Raw genomic sequence first — 23179 nt, 5'->3', positions numbered from 1 at the left:
CACAGAAGTCACTCCCCGCACTCCAGCCGAGAATCGAACGGGAGAACCTCTTGCTGTGAGGCAACAACGCTACCAGAGGCAATACAGTTTAATGATTACAGACCAAAGAAGAATATAGTACTAAGTTTAGCTGATGTCCGGGATAGGGGACTGCAAGTGAGACATGGGCATGCAGAAACAACTGCTACTTTTCTTCTTACAGCCCAGATCACATCAGTGTGAGCTATTCTTACTATATATCACAGCCGGTTAAAACTTGCTTTTTAGAAGCACAGAGCAGTAGCTATGCACCTCAATTGCATTATATACGGTAGCTAATAAGCTCTGTGAAGCTGCGAGCACCGAGAGCAGCTTATTTTAAACAAAAAAAGAAACATGCTTTTCAGAGCTTAGGCATAACTTTAAGGACTCACTACTACATATTCTGCATTTAATGAGTAACAGCACAAACCACATGAAGCGCGGACTAACAGTAACACATCTACTATTCAAGCACATAGCAACACTTGCAATACAGATATTCTAGCTGCCGTTTCTGCATAAAACATTACAAGCGAGTACAGTCATATCTACTGTAAGTTAACAGGGCAACAGTTACAACACAGATACGATTTCAGAAAGATCAAAACTGGTCTAATAAAAAGTGGGATCTTTAGAAAAGAGAAAGAACAGATCGCACAGAAATAAAGGACTACATGCCGTAGTATTACTAAACAGAACAAACATGAACTCCACTGGAGCCAAACAATATTTATATTATTATTATTATTATTACATTTGTGGTTACTTTCAGAATAATGTTCAAGAGGAGGAGTGAGGTTTAAGAGAAGACAGGATTTGAGCACTGATGTAATGTTGGAGTGAATGATAATTGTGAAAAAGAAAACAAATATGTATAACATATAAAAGTAATGAAAATTGTTTACTTCTTGTTAATTTATATGTATCTATGTTATTGTTTAAAATATGAGTATTTAATAAAGGTGACAAAAGACTGTTCTGGTGAAGAGCGGAAGACAAAAACATGGAGTTTTGTCTGCCTAAAAGCCTTAGTCTCTTAAGGATATAAAAGACTCAATGATAACTGAGCAAATGGAGACCACCTTCTTTTTCTTTGAAACTCTTATGATGAGACCACACTTTTATTGTTCTCTCCTTCCATGTTTGGTTTAGACCACAGAGGATGTAAAGACATAAAAACATACTCGCATCCCCTGTTAAATAAAAGACCAGGAAAATATTCTGACATCATGTCCAGTCTACTCTCTATTAAATATACCAGCTCAGGATTCTGTTGAGAACAGTTAAAAGTCAGATGGCACTCACCTGATAAACAAAAGAAACAAATAAACACAAAAATATCTGCAGGAACAAATACACAATTTCTCTTAACTATGAGGGCCTTCCTTCTTTGGACTGATCATACCAATCTTTCTGTTTCAGTATTTTAGAATCTTCATGTTGCAATCATGGATAGCATTTTAAGACTGTGATCTGTTGTTTTTTTCTTTTCACTATTTTAAGCACTTAATTTCCTGACACATATTTTAATCTGCTGACATGTACTGACAATGAACAAGTGTCTTTCAAATCTGTTAGGTTGCTGCATAACCTAGGCTGTCCAATTTTCCTAGCTCTTATTTCATCATAATGTGTGAGTGTGTGTGTGTGTGTGTGTGTGTGTGTGTGTGTGTGTGTGTGTGTGTGTGTGTATGTATATATATATATATATATATATATATATATATATATATATATACAGTATATATATATATATATATTTACATAAAAAAGTGTGTGTGTGTTTGTGTGTGTGTGTGTGTGTGTGTGTGTGTGTGTGTGTGTGTGTGTGTGTGTGTGTGTGTGTGTGCGCGCGTGTGTGTGTGCGTGCGCATGTATGTGTGTGTGAACTTATCTTTCTCTGTATTTGTGTGTATGTGTGCATGTGTATTTATCTATCTGTACATGTACACACACACACACACACACACACACACACACACACACACACACACACACACACGTATGTAAGTTTATAATGAATATTCTCTGGTGAGTTTGACTGATACATAAAACTTTAAACAAACATATGTGATTACTATCAATCACCACTAAAATCAACACAAGTAATAAATGTAAACCAATAGAATACATTTGTGATTACCAGAAGTAAAACAAAAAACAACTTCTTATGTGGCGGTGCTTTTCCCACCACACCATAACTAGCCTTACCCCCTCAGAAATTAACTTTACTAACTCCAGGGTCACACAAACTCAAAAAAAGGGCAAAAAACCCTTGAATTATGCAACAGTCGATATAATGAACTTCAGCCATTGCATAATGTGACAAACTGCTCCAGTGAAAAAAAAAAGACCAGTTGTGAAGCACGTAGTAAAATGCATACAGCAATAACACATATAGCACTCACACACACACACACACACACACACACACACACATATATATATATATATATATATATTTATATATGGATCCCATCCTAATCGCCGAAATTACAGTTCTCTGAAACTCAGCCGAGACCAGTTCTCTGAAACTACACTACTCCAAAACGGCAACTGCACCAAATCCTCTACTTTTCTCTAATTTTTGCAGGGGGGCAAGCCCCCCTGCACACCCTGTGTGGGGGGCTGTGCCCTCCACACCCCCCGCAAATTATATATACCAACTCCGAGATAGCACTACAGTGACAACAAGCTGTACACCTACCTGCATGAAAGCAGATGTTTCGCGGACATGAAGATGGGCAAAGTGCCGTTTTGGAGTAGTGTAGTTTTGGAAAACTGGTCTTGCCTAACTGAGTGTAATTTCGGTGATTAGGATGGGATCCATATATATACATATATATATATATATATATATATATATATATATATATATATATATAGATAGATAGATAGGTAGGTACTTAATGCTTGATCTAAAACTCATTTTGTCTAAAATCAAAATATCTACAAATTTTATTTGAAACTCATTTTGTCTGAAAGACATTTAATCTAATCACATTTAATAGAAAGGTGTGGTCAGCCACAGAGAATTAATGCTGATATGGTCTAGGGGGGTTAGGATACTAGGAATTACAAGGCAAATTAGTGTTGTGCATCATTTGTATCTTGCTAATGCCTACCCACAAATTTCTGTCTGTGCATCAGTAGTGATTCACTGTTTGTTATATTTTCCCTTTTCTCTGTGACTGTGTGACTGTGCAGTTTATATATTTAAGTGAAGGGTCATTTTAGAGGGGTTGTTGCTGTATATGAAATTTTAGATGAAATGTGTTTTGATTAAATGTATTTCAGATTACATTTTTAGATGTTCTGTGAGTAGATGAAGAGTCTTATATGAAATGTAATACAGACCCTCAATATACACAGAATATCTAGTGTGTGTGTGTGTGTGTGTGTGTGTGTGTGTGTGTAATATCTCACTGTATACTTCCATATCTGTAAATTGTGTCCTGTCTGTATTATTTTAAGTTTTCTCCTCATGTTTCTGCACGTGCAGACTTTGGGAAATCTTTGAAAATGGAAGGACTTTCCATGGCTACATTTACTTAGCTAACACAAATGACAGACTTGCATATAGAAATATTCCAAGAAATGTAAATGTCTGCTTTTCAGTAATCATATAAATGAAACAAACAACAAACAAAATTACTCCAATCATACTCTAACTTGGACAGTTTTGTACAGCTCCTCTCTGGTACCCCATTTTGTCCCTTTACAAGTAAAAAAGCATAAACTGACATACCAGAGAAAACCAGTAAACCATCAGAAGTGGATTCTGAATGAAACATATACATCTATATGTTCTTGTCTTGTACAACTGAGGCATGTTTAAAGATGAAAAGGTCTAACGTTCTGTGTTCATTTCAACAAAAAATATTTAAAAATGAAACAATTTTGCTAGATTGGATGTGATAAAATGTACTTTCTCAACATTCTGAAACCAAGAATTTCAACACAGAAAATCCAAGGCACTGAAAATACATTTTCAGTATATACTCCATGTATGCAGTGAGCCTTTTCCTCTGCACCCACTGATTCCAGACAATCCTAAATTTATACACTTCAGAGGAAAGAATAATTATCTCTTTGGTTTCAACATTTTGTCTTATATTTCCTTTTTTAGGAATTTCAAGATTCATATTGTAGCATGATTCACATGCAGAATATTTGCCTAAGTTACTTGTCATGGACTGACAATCACTATATATATAAACTATTTTGGGACTGAGGACAGAACCTGTTTTGTACTTTAAATGGCTCTCTCATCTTCTTTCAAAAGTACTCTTCCTTTCAACTTTTAATGTTGTTTTCAAGACTTGTTTGTGAACAAGATTTAGACCTTTTTATGTAGGCTAACACTGCAAATTCAGTTATTGTTTATGAGCTGGTATATACACACACACACATATATATAGTTTACTATCAAAATGTTGACCAGCAAAACATTTTTTCAGTCAGAACATAGAAGAAAAGGGAGAATATGAGAATATCCAATTGCACACAATGTCAATTCTGCTGAACAAATTCAGCAGATTCAACACTGTTGTCGAACAGAGCACGTACTGCCATACAGGAGCACATTTACATGAAACTCCTATACTTTATATCACAGTTTTTCTTTCTCCCTCCCCCCACACCCCCTGCTACCTATATATTCCAACCCCGGGAGACAGTGACAAAAGGGATGACTATCTCACACCGCACTGCACCACAATCTCTGTGCAGGTTTTTGAGTTCATATTAGCGAATGCACAGTAGCATTCACTGATAGGAATTTCAAACATGGAATGCTCGGCAACACGGAAATTCAGACATTTGTAATTCATTTTTCCATCTACGGAGCATCCACATTCGACATTGTAATAGTAAACTTATATATATATATATATATATATATATATATATATATATATATATATGTGTGTGTGTGTGTGTGTGTGTGTGTGTGTGTATATATATATATATATATATATATATATATATATATATATATATATATATATATATATATAGTCATCAGTAAAAACATACGTTTTGTAAGTATTGTTCTTACAAAATACCTCTAGAAGGTGAAAAGGTCACTGTCTTGTTTGTTGAGTTATAAAGTTTTTTTTTATTTTATTCAAGAAAGAGGGCAACACATCTTACCGATAAGATGAGGTGAAGGTTCAGTTTCTTCTGTTTGGACACTCCTTGCACCGGCTGGGATCTCGAACATTTTTATCATGCCAGCTAAAGAAAGAAAAATTTGAAAATAAAATAAATGCCCAATATTACAATTCTCAAGGTTTTAATTTTGTTCATTAACAAACATTAACACTAAATGCACATGATTAAACTTCAGTATGACTGGAGTTGTACAATGCTCAAATATTGATTGTTCATCAGGGGAAGCACTAATCACAAAAGACCAATTGCAGGCTCAGCTCAAGTTAAATGAATAGTAACAGAGAATTGTGCATCAGCGTGGTGATTAAAATATAAAATACACTGAAATAAGAAACTGTTCATTAGTACAGGAAACTGCATTTACAATGGAGGTTAACATATTTGTTGCAGTCAAACAAATGTTTCCAAAGTAAGACATATGTACATATTTACATACGAAAAAGAAAAGACAAATGGGGAACCAGGAGAGAAGGAGGAACAGAGTGAGTTAATAAGTTTTACTGTAGATTACACACTTGTAAATAGGTAGGATGCCATCTGCAAATAAGCAAGCCCCCAGATGAGTATGTGAGGGATTTGATTCTGTGGATTTGTCAGAACATGTATGTGGCACTTCAGCAAACAGCTGATAACAGATACATCAGTATAAAGAGGGTGAGATGGAATCTCTTGTTACCCCCCCTACTCTGCAGGTGGTGGAGAGTTACATGACATGCCCTGCATTCAAACAGTTGCATTCATGCTGCTTTTTCAGAAAGTGCTTAAATTGACATCTTAAAAATGAGTGAGTAGTCATAGGGAAGTTGTGGCCAATGTTTTGGGCCATGGACTGAGAAACTATGACTACTAGAATGTAGCCTGAAAGAAGGTGCTTGTAGAAATAGGCCAGCTCTGTCTCGGTTCCCGAAGCTATAGGTCATATATTGAGCAAATAACTTTAAGGCAAGAAGGGAGGCTAGTTTTTCTGAAGTACTTTGAAAGGAAGAAGGTCAGCTATGGCTAGCACTGGCAGCCTTACAAAGAGTGAGGCAATGATGTTCGTTTTCAGAAGAGTTTCATATGAAGTAAAGTATTTTATTGAGAGAGTTTGAAGGGTGGTTAGGTGTTTGGCAGTAGCCGAGGCAAACAAGAGGAATCCATACTTAAGCTGTGAAAGAAGGATACCCTGGCCCCATAACTGGTCTGGCAAGGGAAGAGCGGAACTGATAGATCTTGTTGGCCCATAAATGTAGGTAGTGGCATTGGTTCATAGTTTCTCAAAGTGTTCTTGAAAGTTGAGGGACTGGCCTAGACATAGACCCAGATATCTAAAGAAACTGGTAGATTTAATGGAATTATCATCACAATCTGTGATATGAAGAAGTTGGGGGGGGGGGCTATGCTAGTCCTTTTTGGGTTCCAAACAGCAAGGATTTCAGTACTGAGATACATGGAGTAATATGAAAATTTTAATGCACCAGGCACAGTACAATACTTTGAGATACAAGTGAAGAATTATTTTGTCTACCGCTAAAGGCAAACACTCCTGCAACACATTCATCATGTCTTGTAAAAAGCAATATTTTAATGTAGTGAAATACTTTTTGAGTCATTCTGTGGTGAAAATGACAGGAGCCCTGCCTACAACCCAGGCAACTGGAGTATGATTAGTGGCCCTAGCAGTTGGCGATATGACAATGGAGGCAAAGGAACGAAGGAACAGTGCATGCTTAGGGGTACGGACTGCATGCTGGGGAGAAGTGTATTCACTCTGCTGCAAAGACACATGAGAACACAACAGACTGCATTCCAGACTGGAGGAAGAGGGCAGAAGAGGAGACATGAGACCATAAAGATGGAACTTGGCCTTGTAGTGCCCCAGTATATGCTCCTTGAGGGTGCAGCCCAAAGACAGATATGTAACCATGGAGGTGGGAACATTTGCCTCACTGCCTGACTGTCTGGAATAAGCCTGAACTAGCACCAGGGAGATATGACATAAAACTGTCTGACCACAATATAACACTTTTTATCTGGTCACTCCACTCTTGACAAAGATGACCACATGGGTCAATAGGTTGACTAAAGAAGCGCTGATGGTCAGCAGAAGAAGTGGAAAGACAGAAAAATTGCTTCTACAGCTACAGCTTCGGGCATTATTTTTAGAATAATGTATTTGGTAAAGTTCAGGAAAATGAATTGAACCATGGTAATCAATGTGCACACAATATATCCTATAAAGTTTTCTTCACATTTTAGGACTTTTCAAAGTGTTGTGTTGAAGATTTAGAAGGGGAAGCTCACTGTAGTGGAATGGTGAAAGAAGGGAATTGGGGATTTTGTTAATGATAAGGATTCAGTATTATTTATGAGAGTAACATCCTATGGGGAAATATCATTAATGATACTTTCAACAAAAACGACTAGAATCAGATTTTTGTCCTGTGAATATCCCAGGTTGTATTATCAACAGGACTGGGTGATCTGACTATGTATTTCTGCAAGGAATGGCTTTGCATAAAGAATGTACTAGAAAATGAAATGTTCAATGTGCAGCTTTCCTTAACCACCTTTGTCTTATACATCAGTAAAGGACCCCAGGTCTAGCTATGTTTACATCACTGTAAACACTTAGAATATTTTAGTAAATGAATGACTTTTCAAGTTTTACATAATGTGTGATGTTCAATAAATATCTTATTGCTGCAATGTTTTGCATTTATAGCACATTACTAACCCAGTCTGGCGTTTGTTCATTGTTCCAGTTTTTCATCTCTAGCTGTACAACAGTCTAGTTTTTTATGAAATATTCAGATATTTTTGTTCCATATACTTTTAAAATGTCTGCTTTCTTGCTGTGTTCGGATATGTGAACATGCACTAATGTAGTGTACTTGCAATTTTTCTCAGTTAGCTCTTATTGAAAATGGGCAATGCCTATTTGGAACTTCCTCATTAACGAAATCAAACATAAATGCATACCTAAAGGTTCCAAACTACAAAGGTGGAGATGTGGACACAAATTACACTTGTCACTATTTGAATATTATTTATTTATTGAAATTTGTTAACCGGGAAAGTTTAATGGGTCCAAGAACCCATTTTCATTGGAAGTCCGGGGTAAAAAGATCCACAATTAATACAGAGAAAAGAAATTTAAACTTAACAGACATTTATAAATGTAAATAGCATTTACAAGACTTAGAGAAACAATTCAAGAAAAAAATGCCCCACAATTAGTACAGAGAAAATGTGGCAACTTAACAAGATTTATAACACAGATTAACTATTTACAAGACTTATAAAACTTAACACAAGAACTGTTAATATAGTAGAATACATGACTCCTTATTAAATGTAGGAGTTGCATAATATATGTTATCTCCTGTAGGACAAAAGTAGTGGTACTTTAGCTGCAGTGCAGTCAAGGCAATTAGTCATTTGAACTAAAAATGTAGTTAGTATTAAGTAGGGAGGTTTTATGGTGGCGTGATTCTTTTACAGTTGCATGACAGGTTATTTAGGAAATATGTCTTTAATGCTGATTTAAATGATTTTATACAGCCAATTTGGGTAATCTGAGAGGGTAAGGAGTTCCATTTTTTAGCAATGCTATGGGAGAACAAGCATTTTCCAGCTGTTTTGTTGGGGTTTGATTACACTTAATAGCAATTTGTTGGTAGATCTGAGTGTACGTGTAGGAATATACGTTTGTAGTATTGAGGAGAGTGCTGGGCAGGTGTTTGGTTTATAAATTAGTTTATGGGCATGGGCTAGTGTTAATCGGGTATACCAGAGATAGTTGGGGAATTCGAGCCAGTTCAGTTCAGTGATTGCGTGGCAGTGGCGTGAACAGTTTGTCATTTCTGAGGCAAATTTAGCTATTTTGTAATGGCAAGACTGAAGTTTATTGCCGAGGGATGTGTGAAGATTAGTAAAAATAGCGCTACCATAAAGAAGGGAGGGGATGACCCAGGTACTTGCCAGCTTTGTTTTGGTGGGTTTATCCAGGTAGAGTTTATAGCGATAGAGTTTGCCTAGTTTAAAGTGTGTTTTCCTTATTGCATTAAGAATGTGTGATTCAAAGGTGAGTTTGTTGTCTTATTGTAATGCCTAGTAGTTTGGCAGATTTTACTGTCTCTATTTCAATTCCGTCTTTAGAAAGGATTTTAAAATCTATATCTGGTGGTCTTGAAGAGAATAATAGAAGTTTTTGTTTTTTGGGTGTTTAGCATCAGTTGTGCATTATTTAGCTATGAGTCTATTTCTGTGAATACATTTTGAGTAACTGAGAAGAGGTCAGAGAAATTGTTTGAGGTAGATATTATTGTCAAATTATCAGCATACTGAATAATATTACCTAGTTGGATGGCTTTGTGGAGGTCGTTGATAAAGATATTGAAAAGTAGTGGTCCTACAATGGAACCCTGCGGGACTCCTATGTTGTTTGACAGACAGATTTGACGTTTGACAGACAGATTTGACGTTATGCCACTTTACTGATTGTCGCCTGTTTTTTAGGTATGATGTAAACCAACTGAGGGATTTGGGGAAGCAACCAAGACTTGTTAACTGGAGTAGAAGTTTAGTATGTGACACTGTGTCAAAAGCCTTAGATAGATTCAGTAGGATTACTAAAGTGGGGTGACCAATGTCTAAGGCTTTGTTGATAGTGTCAGTGACAGAGAGGAGAGCTGTAACAGTGTTGTGCCCTGGATGGAAGCCGTGTTGGGTGGGAGACAGAAGATCATTATCTATGAGGTATTTGAATAATTGTGTCTGCACACATTGTTCAAGGATTTTGGATAATGGGGAGAGTATAGAGATAGGGTGATAGCTTGAGAGGACGTGAGAGTTTCCGTCTTTGTGTAGTGGAGTGATAATAGATTTTTTCCATAGATGTGAGAAGTAACATTCTGAGAGAGCGATTTATAAGAATGCTAACTGAATATGCAACTGCGTTTGATGCCAGTTGTAAATATTCTGGGGGAAGGTTATCAGCAGATAGAGAGCAAGGTTCGAGTTTATTTAAGAGTTTAAATATGAGAGAGGTGGGTACTGGATGAATAGTAAATGTAGGAGTTGTAGGTAGGTAGGAATATATGTCAGGAGTGGGTGGTGTGTTGTCTTTTTGTATGGAGTTATTGGTATTCTGGGAGTTTTGGTTTAGGTTTGTTGAGGAGTCTTGGACTGACTTTTGAATGGTGGTTATGAAATGAGAGTTAAAGTCCTGGGAAATGTGCTGTGGAGTCATTTTGGGTGCAGGAGATGGATTTTGTGAGGTGCCAGTATTAAGTAGAGTGGAGACAGATTTTTAGAATTTCTTTGGATCATTTTGTAAGGTTGATATCTTAGAGGAGAAGTAGATTTTTTTTATCTTGTATGACAAGCTTCTTAGCTTTATTTCTGAGTTGTTTGTAATTGATTTTGTTTTGTTCTGTTCTATCTTTCTGCCAGGTTTTCCATGCTGTATCTCTATGGAGGAGGCTTTGGTTGGACTGAGTGCAATTCCTGGATGTTTTGTAGGAGTGTGTTTTGACTATTTGAGGGTAAGTCCTGTGGGTGTATGCTGGGAGGTGGTCACTTGCAATACTGGGTAAGGTGTCACAGTCTGAGTAGTTGTGAGGGTGGGTAACTAATATCCAATATACGATAGATTCTGATCCAATGGATAGGCCATGGGTGGGAGTTTTGATCAGCTAAGTAAAGCTATGTAGGTTTATGCTATTGGTTGGGGAGGTAGAGATTAGATTTTGCCAATCAATATTTGTGTCTCCTAGGATTATAGTTTCACTTGATACATTTAGGTTTATCCAGGAAAGGAAATCCCCTAGAGTGGAGATATTTTGGCCTGGGGGATATAAACTACTGCAATACATATGAATTTATTGTTGTTGTTAGAGATGTTAGGACATATTCTAAATTTCCAAAAGTAGGGACTGGTTTGGGGTAGGGTGTGAGGCTTAGGGAGTTTTGGTAGATTAATGCAATGCCACCACCCTTTTGATTGGCTCTATTGGAGCGTATTATGTTATAGCCTGGTGGGAGAATTTCATGTCTGAAATATGTGGCTTTAACCATGTTTGAGTTACTGTGACAATAATAGGGGTGTGAGTAGTTAGCCAGGCATGAAATTCAGTGATTTTATTACAACTACTGTGAATGTTTATTGTTATTAAATGTAGTTGATGTTGTTTTGACTTTGAATAGGTTTTTCGGGATGGTTTGGACCAGGGTTGGGGTGGATGTCCCCACACTGAGTTAGTGACATGAGAAGGTCAGTAGTAGTGTAGGTATGATTGTGCCTATACAGGGGTCTGGGATGTTGTGAGAGACAAAGTTTAAGTTTGGAGCTGGTAGGGCTTAGTTTTATTTGGGTGAGGTTAAGAGTACAGGTTATGATTAAAGAGGGTGAGATGTCACAGTAACTGTTATTGTTGTCTGATAATGGTAGGGTGTGAATGCTGGATGTTTGTGGCGATGGATTTAGGGTGGTGTAACTGGAGGTAGCAACGATTAGTAGGCAGAGGAGAGCAGTGTGGGTGAGAAAGAATAAATGGATTTTTATATGGTGGAGTGTACTAGTCAGTGTAGCCATCTCAAAGTGAGATAGTGTAAGTTTGTGGGAGTAGTGTCAAAGAGGGCATGGCTTATGAGTTGCAAGAGAGGGTCAGGATAATGTATGGGAGGGGTTTGGAGAGTGTAAATGTAATGAAAGAGGGGGTGGGTGGGAATGGGGGTAGGGTAGGGGAGCAGAGTGAGCCCAGAGTGGAGGACGAATAGAGCAGGTTGCACCCGCCGACTGTGGCTAGAGAAAGAAAAACAATCAATCACCAAGAGGTAATGTCTGCACAAAGGCAGCATGGCTCTTTACTTTAAAACAGCCAAATATGCTTTCTGGAGGCAGTGGTTAAATGTAAAGAGCAATTACTGGAAAGTTTAGGCTGCATTCAGAAAGTCAGGATGAGGGAGGCAAGGGATGGGCAGGTGTGTACGTTTTGCTAGCTGTTGTTAACAGAGAGAAAAAAGAGAAAAGAAAAGAGAAAAATAAAACAGAAGGGTCGGCAAAGTATATAAGGGTAGAGTGGGAGGGGGAGATAACAGCTTCCCAGAGAGGAATAACTTTGGAGTAGAGAAGAGAAAGGAAAAACTGTGTTTAAGGTTAGCAGGAGGAGATATATCTGTTTCAGTTGGGGAGAGGCTACTAATCAGTTATGAAGGGGTAGCAGAGTTTCCCTTGCAGCGTGCTCTCAATAAACCCACAAATCACACTGGATGGTATTATGAGCTTAATAATACACATACATAGCACGTCCGTTAGCAGTACTGTTGCACTGGCTGAGTAGCACCCAAGTTTCTGTTGTTAAGCACCCAGTCATGTAGTTTGGTGTAGAAAAATAAGTTGAAAATGGTGTTATGGTGTTAGCCTTGATTGTGAGATGCTGAGAGGGGACACTATAAGAGAATAGAGATAAATACAAGGCAATATAAACATAGGTGCAGCAGTTTCATTTAAAGTTTTTAACAGGCTTAAAACAGAAAGTATTATATGCACTGAGATGAGCAAACTATGTAGCAGCTGATTAAGCAAATATACAATCGCTAAGGCTTAAACAGAATGTATTACATGCACTGAAATGAACAAAATATGTAGTAGCTAAATAAGGTATTATACAATTGCTAAGATATTTTGTATAAAACAGATAAGCAATCCTTTACATGCAGTGCTGTTGGGAACTTTCCAAGTACAGAATTTCCAGGTACGTTATCAGTTAATCCAATTCAAGGAAACAGAGCGCTAACCAAGCTAAAACACAACACAATTAAGCTGGTGGTGGTGGAAATTAAACTGTTTGACAGATATTTAACACAGTTCTTTAGCTAAAACTTTCTGGCAGTTCAGAAATGGCTACAGAGAAAATTGCTAGCAGAATGTGAGGATGGCCAAAGGCCGCATCTAACAGTGGCCAGTATATTACATCCTACACTGCTTATGGTTGCTTTTTGCGAACAGATTTATTTAACTGCAGTGCTGAGTTATACGACTAGACAACAAAAAATATCACATACGCACGTACAACGTAAAGAAAAATAGTAAAGATATTACCACTTACCTGGGAGCATGTGACTACGATAGGAAACGCTCTGCACGGGTCAAATACAGATTTAAAAATGGTGCCCGTGGGGACAACCTGTATATATATCAATATTAGGCGGAAGCACCTGGGAGGGGTGGCAATAAGGATGCGTGGGGGGGCACGGCAGAAATAGGTAGCTCTAGTGTGCACCCGAATTCTGTGGCTAGAGAAAGAAAAACAATCACTCACCAAGAGGTAATGTCTGCACAAAGGCAGCATAGCTCTTTACTTTAAAATAGCCAAATATGCTTTCTGGAGGCAGTGCTTAAATGTAAAGAAATAATTAGCGGAAAGTTTAGGCTGCATTCAGAAAGTCAGGATGAGGGAGGCAAGGGATGGGCAGGTGGGTAAATTTTGTTAGCTGTCATTAACAGAGAAAAAAGAGAAAAGAAAACAGAAAAATAAAACAGAAGGGTCGGCAAAGTATATAAGTGTATAGTGGGAGGGGGAAATAACAGTTTCCCAGAGAGGAATAGTGTGGGCTGGAATGCTTACTGCTCGTAAAGATCAGCAGTAGGTTTAAGGGTTTAAGTGTGGGATGTAATCTGGAGTAGAGAAGAGAAAGGAAAAGACTGTGTTAAAGGTTAGCAGGAGGAGCTATATATCTGTTTCACATGGGGGGGCTTCTAGTCAGTTATGAAGGGGTAGCAGAGTTTCCCTAGCAGCGTGCTCTCAATAAAACCACAAATCACACTGGATGGTATTATGAGCTTAATAGTACACACACATAGCACATCCATTAGCAGTACTGCTGCACTGGCTGAGTAGCACCCGAGTCTCGCTTGTTAAGCACCCGGTTGTGTAGTTTGGTGAGGAAAAAGAAGTTGAAAAGGGTGTCATGGTGTTAGCCTTGATTTTGAGATGCTGCGAGGGGACACCAAGTAGTGAGACAGAAAAATCATCACTAGATCCAGTGAAGTCAGAGGACTTTCTTCTCTGGATTGCAGAGAAGACCGATCACTCACTTCTTGTAACAGCTAAAGGCTTCCCTCTCAGGATATGTTCAAAGTGAGGGCAGTCTAAGCTTTTGAAAGCTGGCTTGTACTGGATTACTTTGGCATATAACCCAAAATGCAACTGAGGCAGTGAGAATGATGAACATAGGAGTTTCTCTGCAAACCCAGATGGGACATCCTAGAAATAAATAACTCAAAGACTGTTGTCGGTGTTCACTCCAATGTACTCTGTTCCTATTCTTTACACATGTCCCCATCTTAAACTGTGCAAAAGTCACAACATGATAAATAAGGATTTCTTGTTGGGCAATTCATCTTTTTTGTATGCTGAGTAAGCTGTCTTTGTTATACGATACTATGGTCATTTCCCCTTGAAAATATTGCATACCAAATGGTAGATTACATGGGAAGATATCTGTATGAACTTCCCATTTTGATTGTAATTTGCTTTCACTGACCCTGAAAATGAGGAACTTCTATCACAATTTCTCTTTCTTAAATAAATCAGTCAGTCAATCAATCAATAAAAGTGTGACTGTGGTAGAACTATGTGACACTACATGCTATGCTGATGGAGAACTAACTTCACAACACAAAACAGCAAACTAGCATTTATTTCAGCCATTAGTAATGCAGGCCCTTGGTTCTGCGAAGGTAATTTTAAGCATTCAAGGAAGTTGACATCAAGTTTTTGTAAATACATTTCATTGTTTAGAACAGTTTTTGCAATTACTACCTATATACATATATATATATATATATATATATATATATATATATATATATATATATATATATAGATATACAGATATACACATTTTTAAGAGTAAGATCCACTAAGCACAAATGTAGTTTTACAGGGTTTACCTGAGAGCTCTGCTATTGTTAAGAAAATTGCGTGTTGTGCATGTGAAATGAAGACGACAGGCAATGAAACCTAAGTCTGCTGATGAAGTTTGTTAGCACTTTGCAGTCATAACCCTCTAGCATGTGTGGGATATAGAGAGATGATAATTTTGATGCCACATATATGTACATAATTTTAAAACATGTCTTCTTAAATGAATTTCAAATGTGTCATTTTAAAGCTTTTATACTCATTTGCATTTTACCTGTTCGTTTTGGAGACTTGACTAATGTTCCTTTCACCGTTCGACAGTGTGAATTATCTCCACCGCACACACCGCATTTATCTTCCTGTTTCAGTGATCCAATTTCTTTGTCACATCCCATATACTGCACAAAAAAAAAAAAAAAAAAGACAAACACAATTCAGATTTACTGACATCCAGACTCAAAGCTCAAACTATACGCTTTCAAAGAAGTCAAACAGAATGGTGCATCAAATTCCCAGACTGACATTACAGTGCTCAATAACAAACAAACTCCTTCCTACAACATTACTGTATCAGAAAGAAAATAACATATCAGAGCTACTCTGAACAGATGTTTTAAATGCATGCCTTCAAGCTCTGCTGTACATGTAACAATGTTCCAAGCCACGGTACAATCAAAATAACTGATCTATGTATTTCAAATATTTTTATTTTACTAAGACTGATATGTCATTTTGTATGATTGTCACAAACAAGCACACAAAAATGAAATGGTATTTTTCACCATTGAAATACATTTAACTTTTTAAGTGGTATAGCATTTTTGACTTATTTACTGTTGATTGCAATCATAGGCTAAAAATCAGTAAAGCAATGTCAAAAAAGCCTCTAAGTTTGAGGTACAATATCGCACAACCAGTTCTATCACTTTTAAAACATACCTGATCTTTATGTCTTGATTTCTTTTGTACAAACACAACTTTCTTCTTTTCAAGTGTTACGGTCTACACATAGTACATTTGAGATACACCTAATTAAAGACTGATCCTTTTTAATTAAAATGAATCTTCTATGAAAAGCATGGTTTATTCAATGTTCTCATTAGGAGAGACATCATAATTAATAACATCAATTCTGTTAATTATTAGCTTCTGTCTTCTTCACTTTTGCAGTGTGATGATTTCCTGCTGGTTTCAGACCTACTTCAGATAGAAAAAAAGAAAGCAAAAATTCTCACTATGGCATTCCCAAAGGGCCTCTTCTTCTGTATCTATATTTTCTGTTTCCAAAAAAAACCCACTGAGATTCAGAAGAGGATTTCTGGGGGTGAAAAGCCTTAACATGGCCATTTTCCCATCTATAATAAGCCTTTCCTTTAATTAGATTGTCCTACGACTGAAGTTTCCTGCTAGCGGGAACCTCACTATGGATGGTGGTGGATGTTGGTCCAAAGAGCAGAACTGCATGCTAATGTGATAGTCCAGAGAAGTGGTTAATGCTAGTTACCCATCTGTTCCCTCTTCACAAAATGATAGCAGCTTCCAATTTACACTGGCAAACGATTCACAGAATTGCTCGGCTGCATAAATTACCACTGTTGGAGCTAAAAATGAATGCCATCAAAAACATGGGAGTCCCCCATTCACTCCTATGAAAACAATTATGACGCAGGTAAGTTCAGCAAAGACATGGGAGTGGAGGTGATTACTGTGTGCTTATGTTTGTCTGTAAAGGCATGAATGAAGATGGATGAACGTGAGTGTGTTTCTGCCAAGGTTGTAAGACTAACTGGGTTAGGTACCTACTGTGAGGGAGCTTGTTTATTAATGGATGGAGGTGTGTGTGTGTGTGTGTGTGTGTGTGTGTGTGTGTGTGTGTGTGTGTGTGTGTGTGTGTGTGTGTGTGTGTGTGTGTGTGTGTGTGTGTGTGTGTGTGTGTGTGTGTGTGTGTGTGTGTGTGTGTGTGTGTGTGTGTGTATGCATGTGTGTGTACATGTCTGAATATCTGGGAGTGTGTCTTTTTGTGTGGGTGCATGTATATGTGTGTGTGGCTGGTTGTGTACAGGGGGGCACCTTTGCCAATGCAATGTATTGGACACCAAGAAAAATACAACTATCAGGTTTGACAATGCTAGTATTAAACAATGGTGATTCAAAGATATGCTAAAGAGCAGATAATGTGGTCTTTCTTATCGTAGCCATAGCTGTCTCTGAAATCACATTTTCTCACTGTCACAGAACCCACACTGTGAAAGTAGCGGATTCCAAATCCGACTTCAGACCAGTGACAAGTGGAGTACCACAGGGTTCATTCCTGGGTCCTCTCCTGTTTGGTATCTACTTCTCTGAAGTGCAGGCTAACACAGAAGGTCTTTGGCTAACAAAGTTTGCAGATGACTGCAAACTAGGAGCCATAATCGAAACTCCCAACGATGTGGACAAACTACAAAAGGGCCTCACTGAGACAGTTACCTGGTGTCAAAGCCATGGCCTGCAGCTCAATGCCAAAAAGTGTATTGTCATCCCCTTTGGTAAAAACTCTGTACCCATGAACTACCACATAACTGGTAGTCTACTTAATGCCGAAAATGTGATAAGAGACCTTGGGATACATGTGGACAGTAGTCTCTCCTTTGATAATCACATTGCCACAGTGGTCAGGAAATCCTTCTATGTGGCTCATCTCATCACAAAAGGATTCTCATCCAAAAAAAAGAGGTCATTGTTCCCCTCTACTCATCACTCATTAGACCCATTATAGAGTACAATGCCCCTTTTGGTATGTACCTCACAAGACATCTACAATAACTGGAAAGACCACAGAAATACCTCACAAAGAGGATTACTGTCCTCAAACAGATGCCCTACGCAGACCGTCTCAAAAAACTACAGCTTTACTCCATCGCATATCGCCTACTCAGGGGCGATCTCTGCCTAACATACAAAGCTATGTCAAACCCAGAGTTGTTGGACATGCTCCACTTAAAGAAATCCCAATCCATCCGAGCTTCATGCTCTAGGGACCTAAACCTTGTTACCACAATAAACAGAACATGCTGGAGGGATAGATTCCTGTCCCACAGACTTCCCATACTCTGGAACAGACTACCTATCTATGTCAAACAGAGCTCCTCATTAGCACTCTTCAAGAAAAATCTTGATGATTGGATGGGAAATGGGAAATTCACCCCAGGGATCACTTCTGTGGCTCTGCTCGACAGGGGCACAGGAAAATAATTTTCTTGGGTGACGAAAGCCAGGGTACATTTTTTGGCTAGGCTTATATAGGCCCTAGGGTCAATAGCCTAGTACCTACCTATGAACCTATGAACATAAACTGACCTACCTACAGGTTGGCAAATCTTGCAAGTTGTAAAGATCTTTCTGAATCATAGGGAAATGTCTCTACTTTTCTTCCTCCACTGTTTCTTGTTTGTCTGTTTGACTTTTTTATTTATTTACTTATTTATGTATTTATTTTCTGAGACTTTCTCTTTTTGAGTCACGGTTCTTTGTGACATTTTTCATATCATATCATATGGTGATTCATTTATCAAGTAGTTCTAAGCTACTCTTAAACCAATTATAGTACATTGGGTTCATGTCTCAAGCTCTGAAAATCATCACACTATCTTTCCTGTCTCTCACTCTTACTCTGTCTGTTATGGTAGCCCTATATTTTATTACAAAGCTCACACTGTCAAAAATGAAAAGACCATTTGCAACCTGTCACGGTGGTAAGACTCAAAGAACAGCAAAAAAGTGCGTGCTGCATTTTCTTCACTTTATCCCTTTCTCCAAATCAGATTGTCAGCATACATTATATCGAAACAGTCCCATCAAATTTTGAACCACCAAAATGCTGTGATGGATTCTAACTTAGGTCCTGCAGGGGGGCAAATACCTGTCTCAACAAATTTCAGCACTCGGCAACATGGGAGCTGACCAAATGATATCAACCAATCCTATGCAGACAAAATTAAACAGATTCTGAGGATAGAACACGGTATAAAACAAACTAGCATTTTTAAAAATAATTAACAGGAGAAATGCAAATTATGATGAGTTATTTTTCTGGACTAAAATGACAAATTTGATAAATTTTATATTTTTATTACCCTAAAGTCAAATTGTTATCTTGTGGTATTTTTCTAGAAAAAAAGTGGAACATCAGCAATCTTGGTTATAAAGAAATACATTTTCACAACTGCCTGACCACAGGCAGACGCTAGCCTTTTAGAACTGCATGGTAAGTGGTCACTGTAAAAAAGTCATTATTTTCAGGGCTACTGGACAAGCCTTGTTTCAAAAAAATCTATCTTCATGAATAACAACACATTACCTGTCCTCGAGATGTGAAGGTTTGCACAGGTTTCTGAAGATCTCTGGGACAAATTTACTGTTAGTTGTTAGGTGTGAGATGTGGTTGCATATTGAATGTGAGAAAAATGCATGTCCCAGTGTCTGGGAGACTACATATAATTCATACAATTTCATACAAACAGGAAGCACCTATAGTATAGCCTCTTGCTAGGTAATAAACTAGAACATTCCTTGAAGACTGGCCAAGCATAGGTGAAATGAGCTGCTGCATATACACAGACATGCACACACACACGCACACACACACACACACACACACACACACACACACACACACACACACACACACACACACACACACACACACACAAAATAAACTTTTAACTTATACTCTGCCATGGGTTACATTAGCTAAAAAAAATGTGTACAATTTTGTGCTTAGTTTAGTGCAGTATATGCTTACATACCAGACATTCACCTCGGGCACAGACACTATAGGGATCTTTGTAGCTACACCTGGTGCCATCGTGGACAACCTGATTCATAAAAACCACATCTCCTGTTTCCTTGGACTGGCAGATCAGTTCACATTTATGTGCATCTGCAACAGAGATCAAACAAGAAAATGAGAAACATTTATTCAGGGAACTGGCAACATACTTGTAAGAAATGTAACTGATTTCTTTATAAAGAGTAATGTATAACAATTTTGATTGAAATGTCTAAAATGGCACCTGGTCTCACAGATGCAGTCAAGTGTGATGAGTCTGGGTGTGGAATACAATAACAGGTATTGTGTTAAGCATATTATAAGATCAAAATCAAAAAGGATTACAGATAGAAAACTGAAAACAGGCATTTGTTTAACAATTGCAGTGCAATTTGCATTAAACTGATAACCTGCAACCATATAACTTCAAGTAAAACACACATGACGTGTGAACTGTCCCCACCTATGATCTCACTGTGATGGAAGTAAACTGATAACCTAATTTAGCATGAGTGTTGTGTTTTGCCACTGAGGTGGTAAACTTTCTGTTGAAAAATGCTGCTGTCTGGCCATTCCACCAAGGTAATAGCTAATCCTAGTTCTTGTTTCTAAAGTGTCTCCATTGCTAACCTTTTTGCAATGGCCACATGGTCATTGGTTCCCACCTTCACTTAGCATTATTATTTGAACTGTGATTCCTGGAGTCAAACCTCCTTTGATACCACAGTTATTCAGAAGGAATCTGTCTTCTGAGCCTTTGTCTTTAGGCCTTCTTATGTCCCTTACCTGTCAAGAGGTAGGAGGCACAAGGTTAGTGCTAACTGCTGGAAGACCAGAAGGCTGTGAATTCTATTCCCACTCCAGGTACTTGGATTCATTTTCCATTCCTGACATTCCACTACAGCAGTGGGAGGTACTGCACTCCTAAGTGAGCCATCCTGCAGAAGAGATGTTAAACTTAGAGTACATCTGCCTGAGTTGGTGGTAGCTTGGGTGAATGTAAAAGATCCCATGATATTTATCAAAAAGAGTAGGGAAATCTCCCTGGTGTCCAAGCCAAATTTCCCCTAGTCAATGTGAATTCCATCTTGGGTCATCCTTGAAGAGACCGCTTGCCTAGTTGCGTCTAACCTAGTTAACAAAGCATGAATAAAAAAATAAATAAAACAGATCAATTTTTCATTGTTTGAGATTCCTCCCCACTTTTGCAGAAAGCTTCCAAAGTCATATATCATATATTCACTCACCTTCTAATTTAATTTGTAAGGAAGCATTCTGCAGTGGTGGTGTTTTGTTTTTGTTTTTTTTATCCTTCTGCTGTGCTCCTATGTCTTCATAACTTCTCCATTTGTATGTAGATGAATTTTCTTCTAAGCTGGACAAGTTTACAATTTAGTGTATTCTTCAGGGCTAACTTTAGGTGAAGGTGATGCCTTAGACAAGGGTTCATTTGTGTCCCCCACTGGTGTATTCTAATTTCCTGAAGCTTATTCCCCACTCATTAGCGGAACACCCCCTCAAAGTACTTGTGTTAAGTCATGCTTTACCTTGTCGCAGAAGAATATGATTTATGTCAGCTAGTCTTTTTACATGTGTGCTTCAGGAGTTAGCAAATATGTTTTTATGTGGTGGAAGGAAAACTCAATCTCCCATGCAGACAGCTTCAGTCCTGCAACACCACTGCAAATATAACTCTGGTCATAAAGCCTCAGAGCAAGTTAATAATAAATTTGCTAATCACCAATTTAGTGAAATGGGCTTGATTGTCCAAGGCATTATTTAAATGCAAGTCAAGGACACAACCAAATATACTCCCACTCACCTCCCCACAATTCAGTGTCTTATTTACTGTTCCAAATAGCCATTACCCTCCCCTCAACCCGGAGTTTCCATGACAGACTCAAGATTCACTGCCTCTTTTGGAATATGTGCCAACTTGCACCAACAGCATTATTGAGAGTATAATGTTGCTGCTTTAAAGAGCAGCAGCAGACAGGAACGCAAGTTAATGCAACTCAGTAAAACAAAATAGGAGAAAAAATATTTGTTTTTTTTCATTCTCCCTCATAACCAGCTCTCTTTTTTAACAAAAAAAACTGCAAATGACCTCACTACATGCACTCTACGAAAGGGCTTTTTAAAGCTTGGCACTAGTGTCAGGAAAGAAAGCAAACTGACATTGGGCTACTAATAGTCATAAAATGTCTCTTCTCTAGCACAAGTGATCGGTGTTGGCATCCGTCAACACTGAAAATAAAGGGAGGAAAGGAAGGGTGACAAAGACTTGCCAAGCATAATTAAATCTGCTGCTGTTAGCAGAGATGGGATTGCTCCATTAAATTCAGCTTAAAAAAAAATCTCAGCAGGACTCCTAGCTATCAGGTGTTAAATAGGAAGATAGTTAGTGCAGAGTCCTGGAACTGAGAGACTAAATGACAAAAAAATTGTGCAGTTACATATACTAAATTTGAGACTGGCATTTCTGGGAATATTCCCTTTTCTTTGAGTTATGACAGTTTCAGAGTTGTTATATGTATGTATGTTCAGGGTGTGTGGAAGGGTTTCAGCCCTGCAAAAAAAAAAAAAACTTTAAAGGAGAACAATGTTGCCTGACATTTGCTGTTCTCTTGCATTTTCATATTTTTTTTATAATTCCAAGGCTCACACTTGTTTCAAAATTAAAGCCCATAGGAAGTATGTCATAAATTTTTGCTCCCTATAAGATGTCACGTAGGAAGTATCACTCATTCTTTGCTGCCATCAATGCCATGTTACAGGGTAATGACATTTGGAAGTGTATACATGTAATAATTTATTAATATATAAAAGTTGCAAAACGCCAGCATCCTGATCAAAGACTGCAGGAGTGAGAAGCAACCATTAAATGAATGAAAAAGGTTAAGTACTTTGGACTAAGTGCATCTACCTGTACAACTTACTTAAAGAAGTCCATGTGATTATTGTTTTGTATATTTTGCAATTTGTTGAAAAATGTTAAAACAGTATTTTAAATTTTGGTGTAGAGGGATGAAGACATGACCATGCCCCAGAAAACCAGAGGACCCGGTGAGGAGGATGAGCGTAAGTGGCTAGTAAATGCTTATACATCTCATGCTACAAGTCCAGGGTGGTAGCAGTTGCCACCACGGGGATGCTGTTAGGTCTATCTGACTCTCACCTGTAAGGGGAGTAGAGCTAGTAAGCTCAGAACCAGGGAATGAATAGGCTGTAGTACTCTTGCTGTGCCTGAGGGGGGGGGGGG

At 38.0% G+C, this 23179-nt stretch overlaps 1 protein-coding gene across 3 annotated transcripts in view; it reads right to left on the bottom strand.

Moving 5' to 3' along the window:
• The window catches only part of ADAMTS14 (ADAM metallopeptidase with thrombospondin type 1 motif 14), a 1616175-nt gene that overhangs the window by 183305 nt on the left and 1409691 nt on the right, over nt 1-23179 (bottom strand). For all 3 annotated transcript variants that reach the window (XM_044056898.1, XM_044056897.1, XM_044056899.1), the window contains 3 exons: nt 19895-20028; nt 15382-15505; nt 5176-5259 (listed from right to left, as the gene is read on the bottom strand). In XM_044056898.1, coding sequence (XP_043912833.1) covers nt 5176-5259; nt 15382-15505; nt 19895-20028 — 342 coding nt within the window. The remainder of the gene's footprint in view (nt 1-5175; nt 5260-15381; nt 15506-19894; nt 20029-23179) is intronic.

This window comes from Protopterus annectens, chromosome 14.part0 (genome assembly GCF_019279795.1).
Source record: "Protopterus annectens isolate FY-2018-M chromosome 14.part0, PAN1.0, whole genome shotgun sequence".
Classification (NCBI taxonomy): Eukaryota; Metazoa; Chordata; order Ceratodontiformes; family Protopteridae; genus Protopterus; species Protopterus annectens.
Note: the sequence above shows the minus strand (reverse complement) of the source record. Positions and strands in the feature narration are given on the sequence as shown.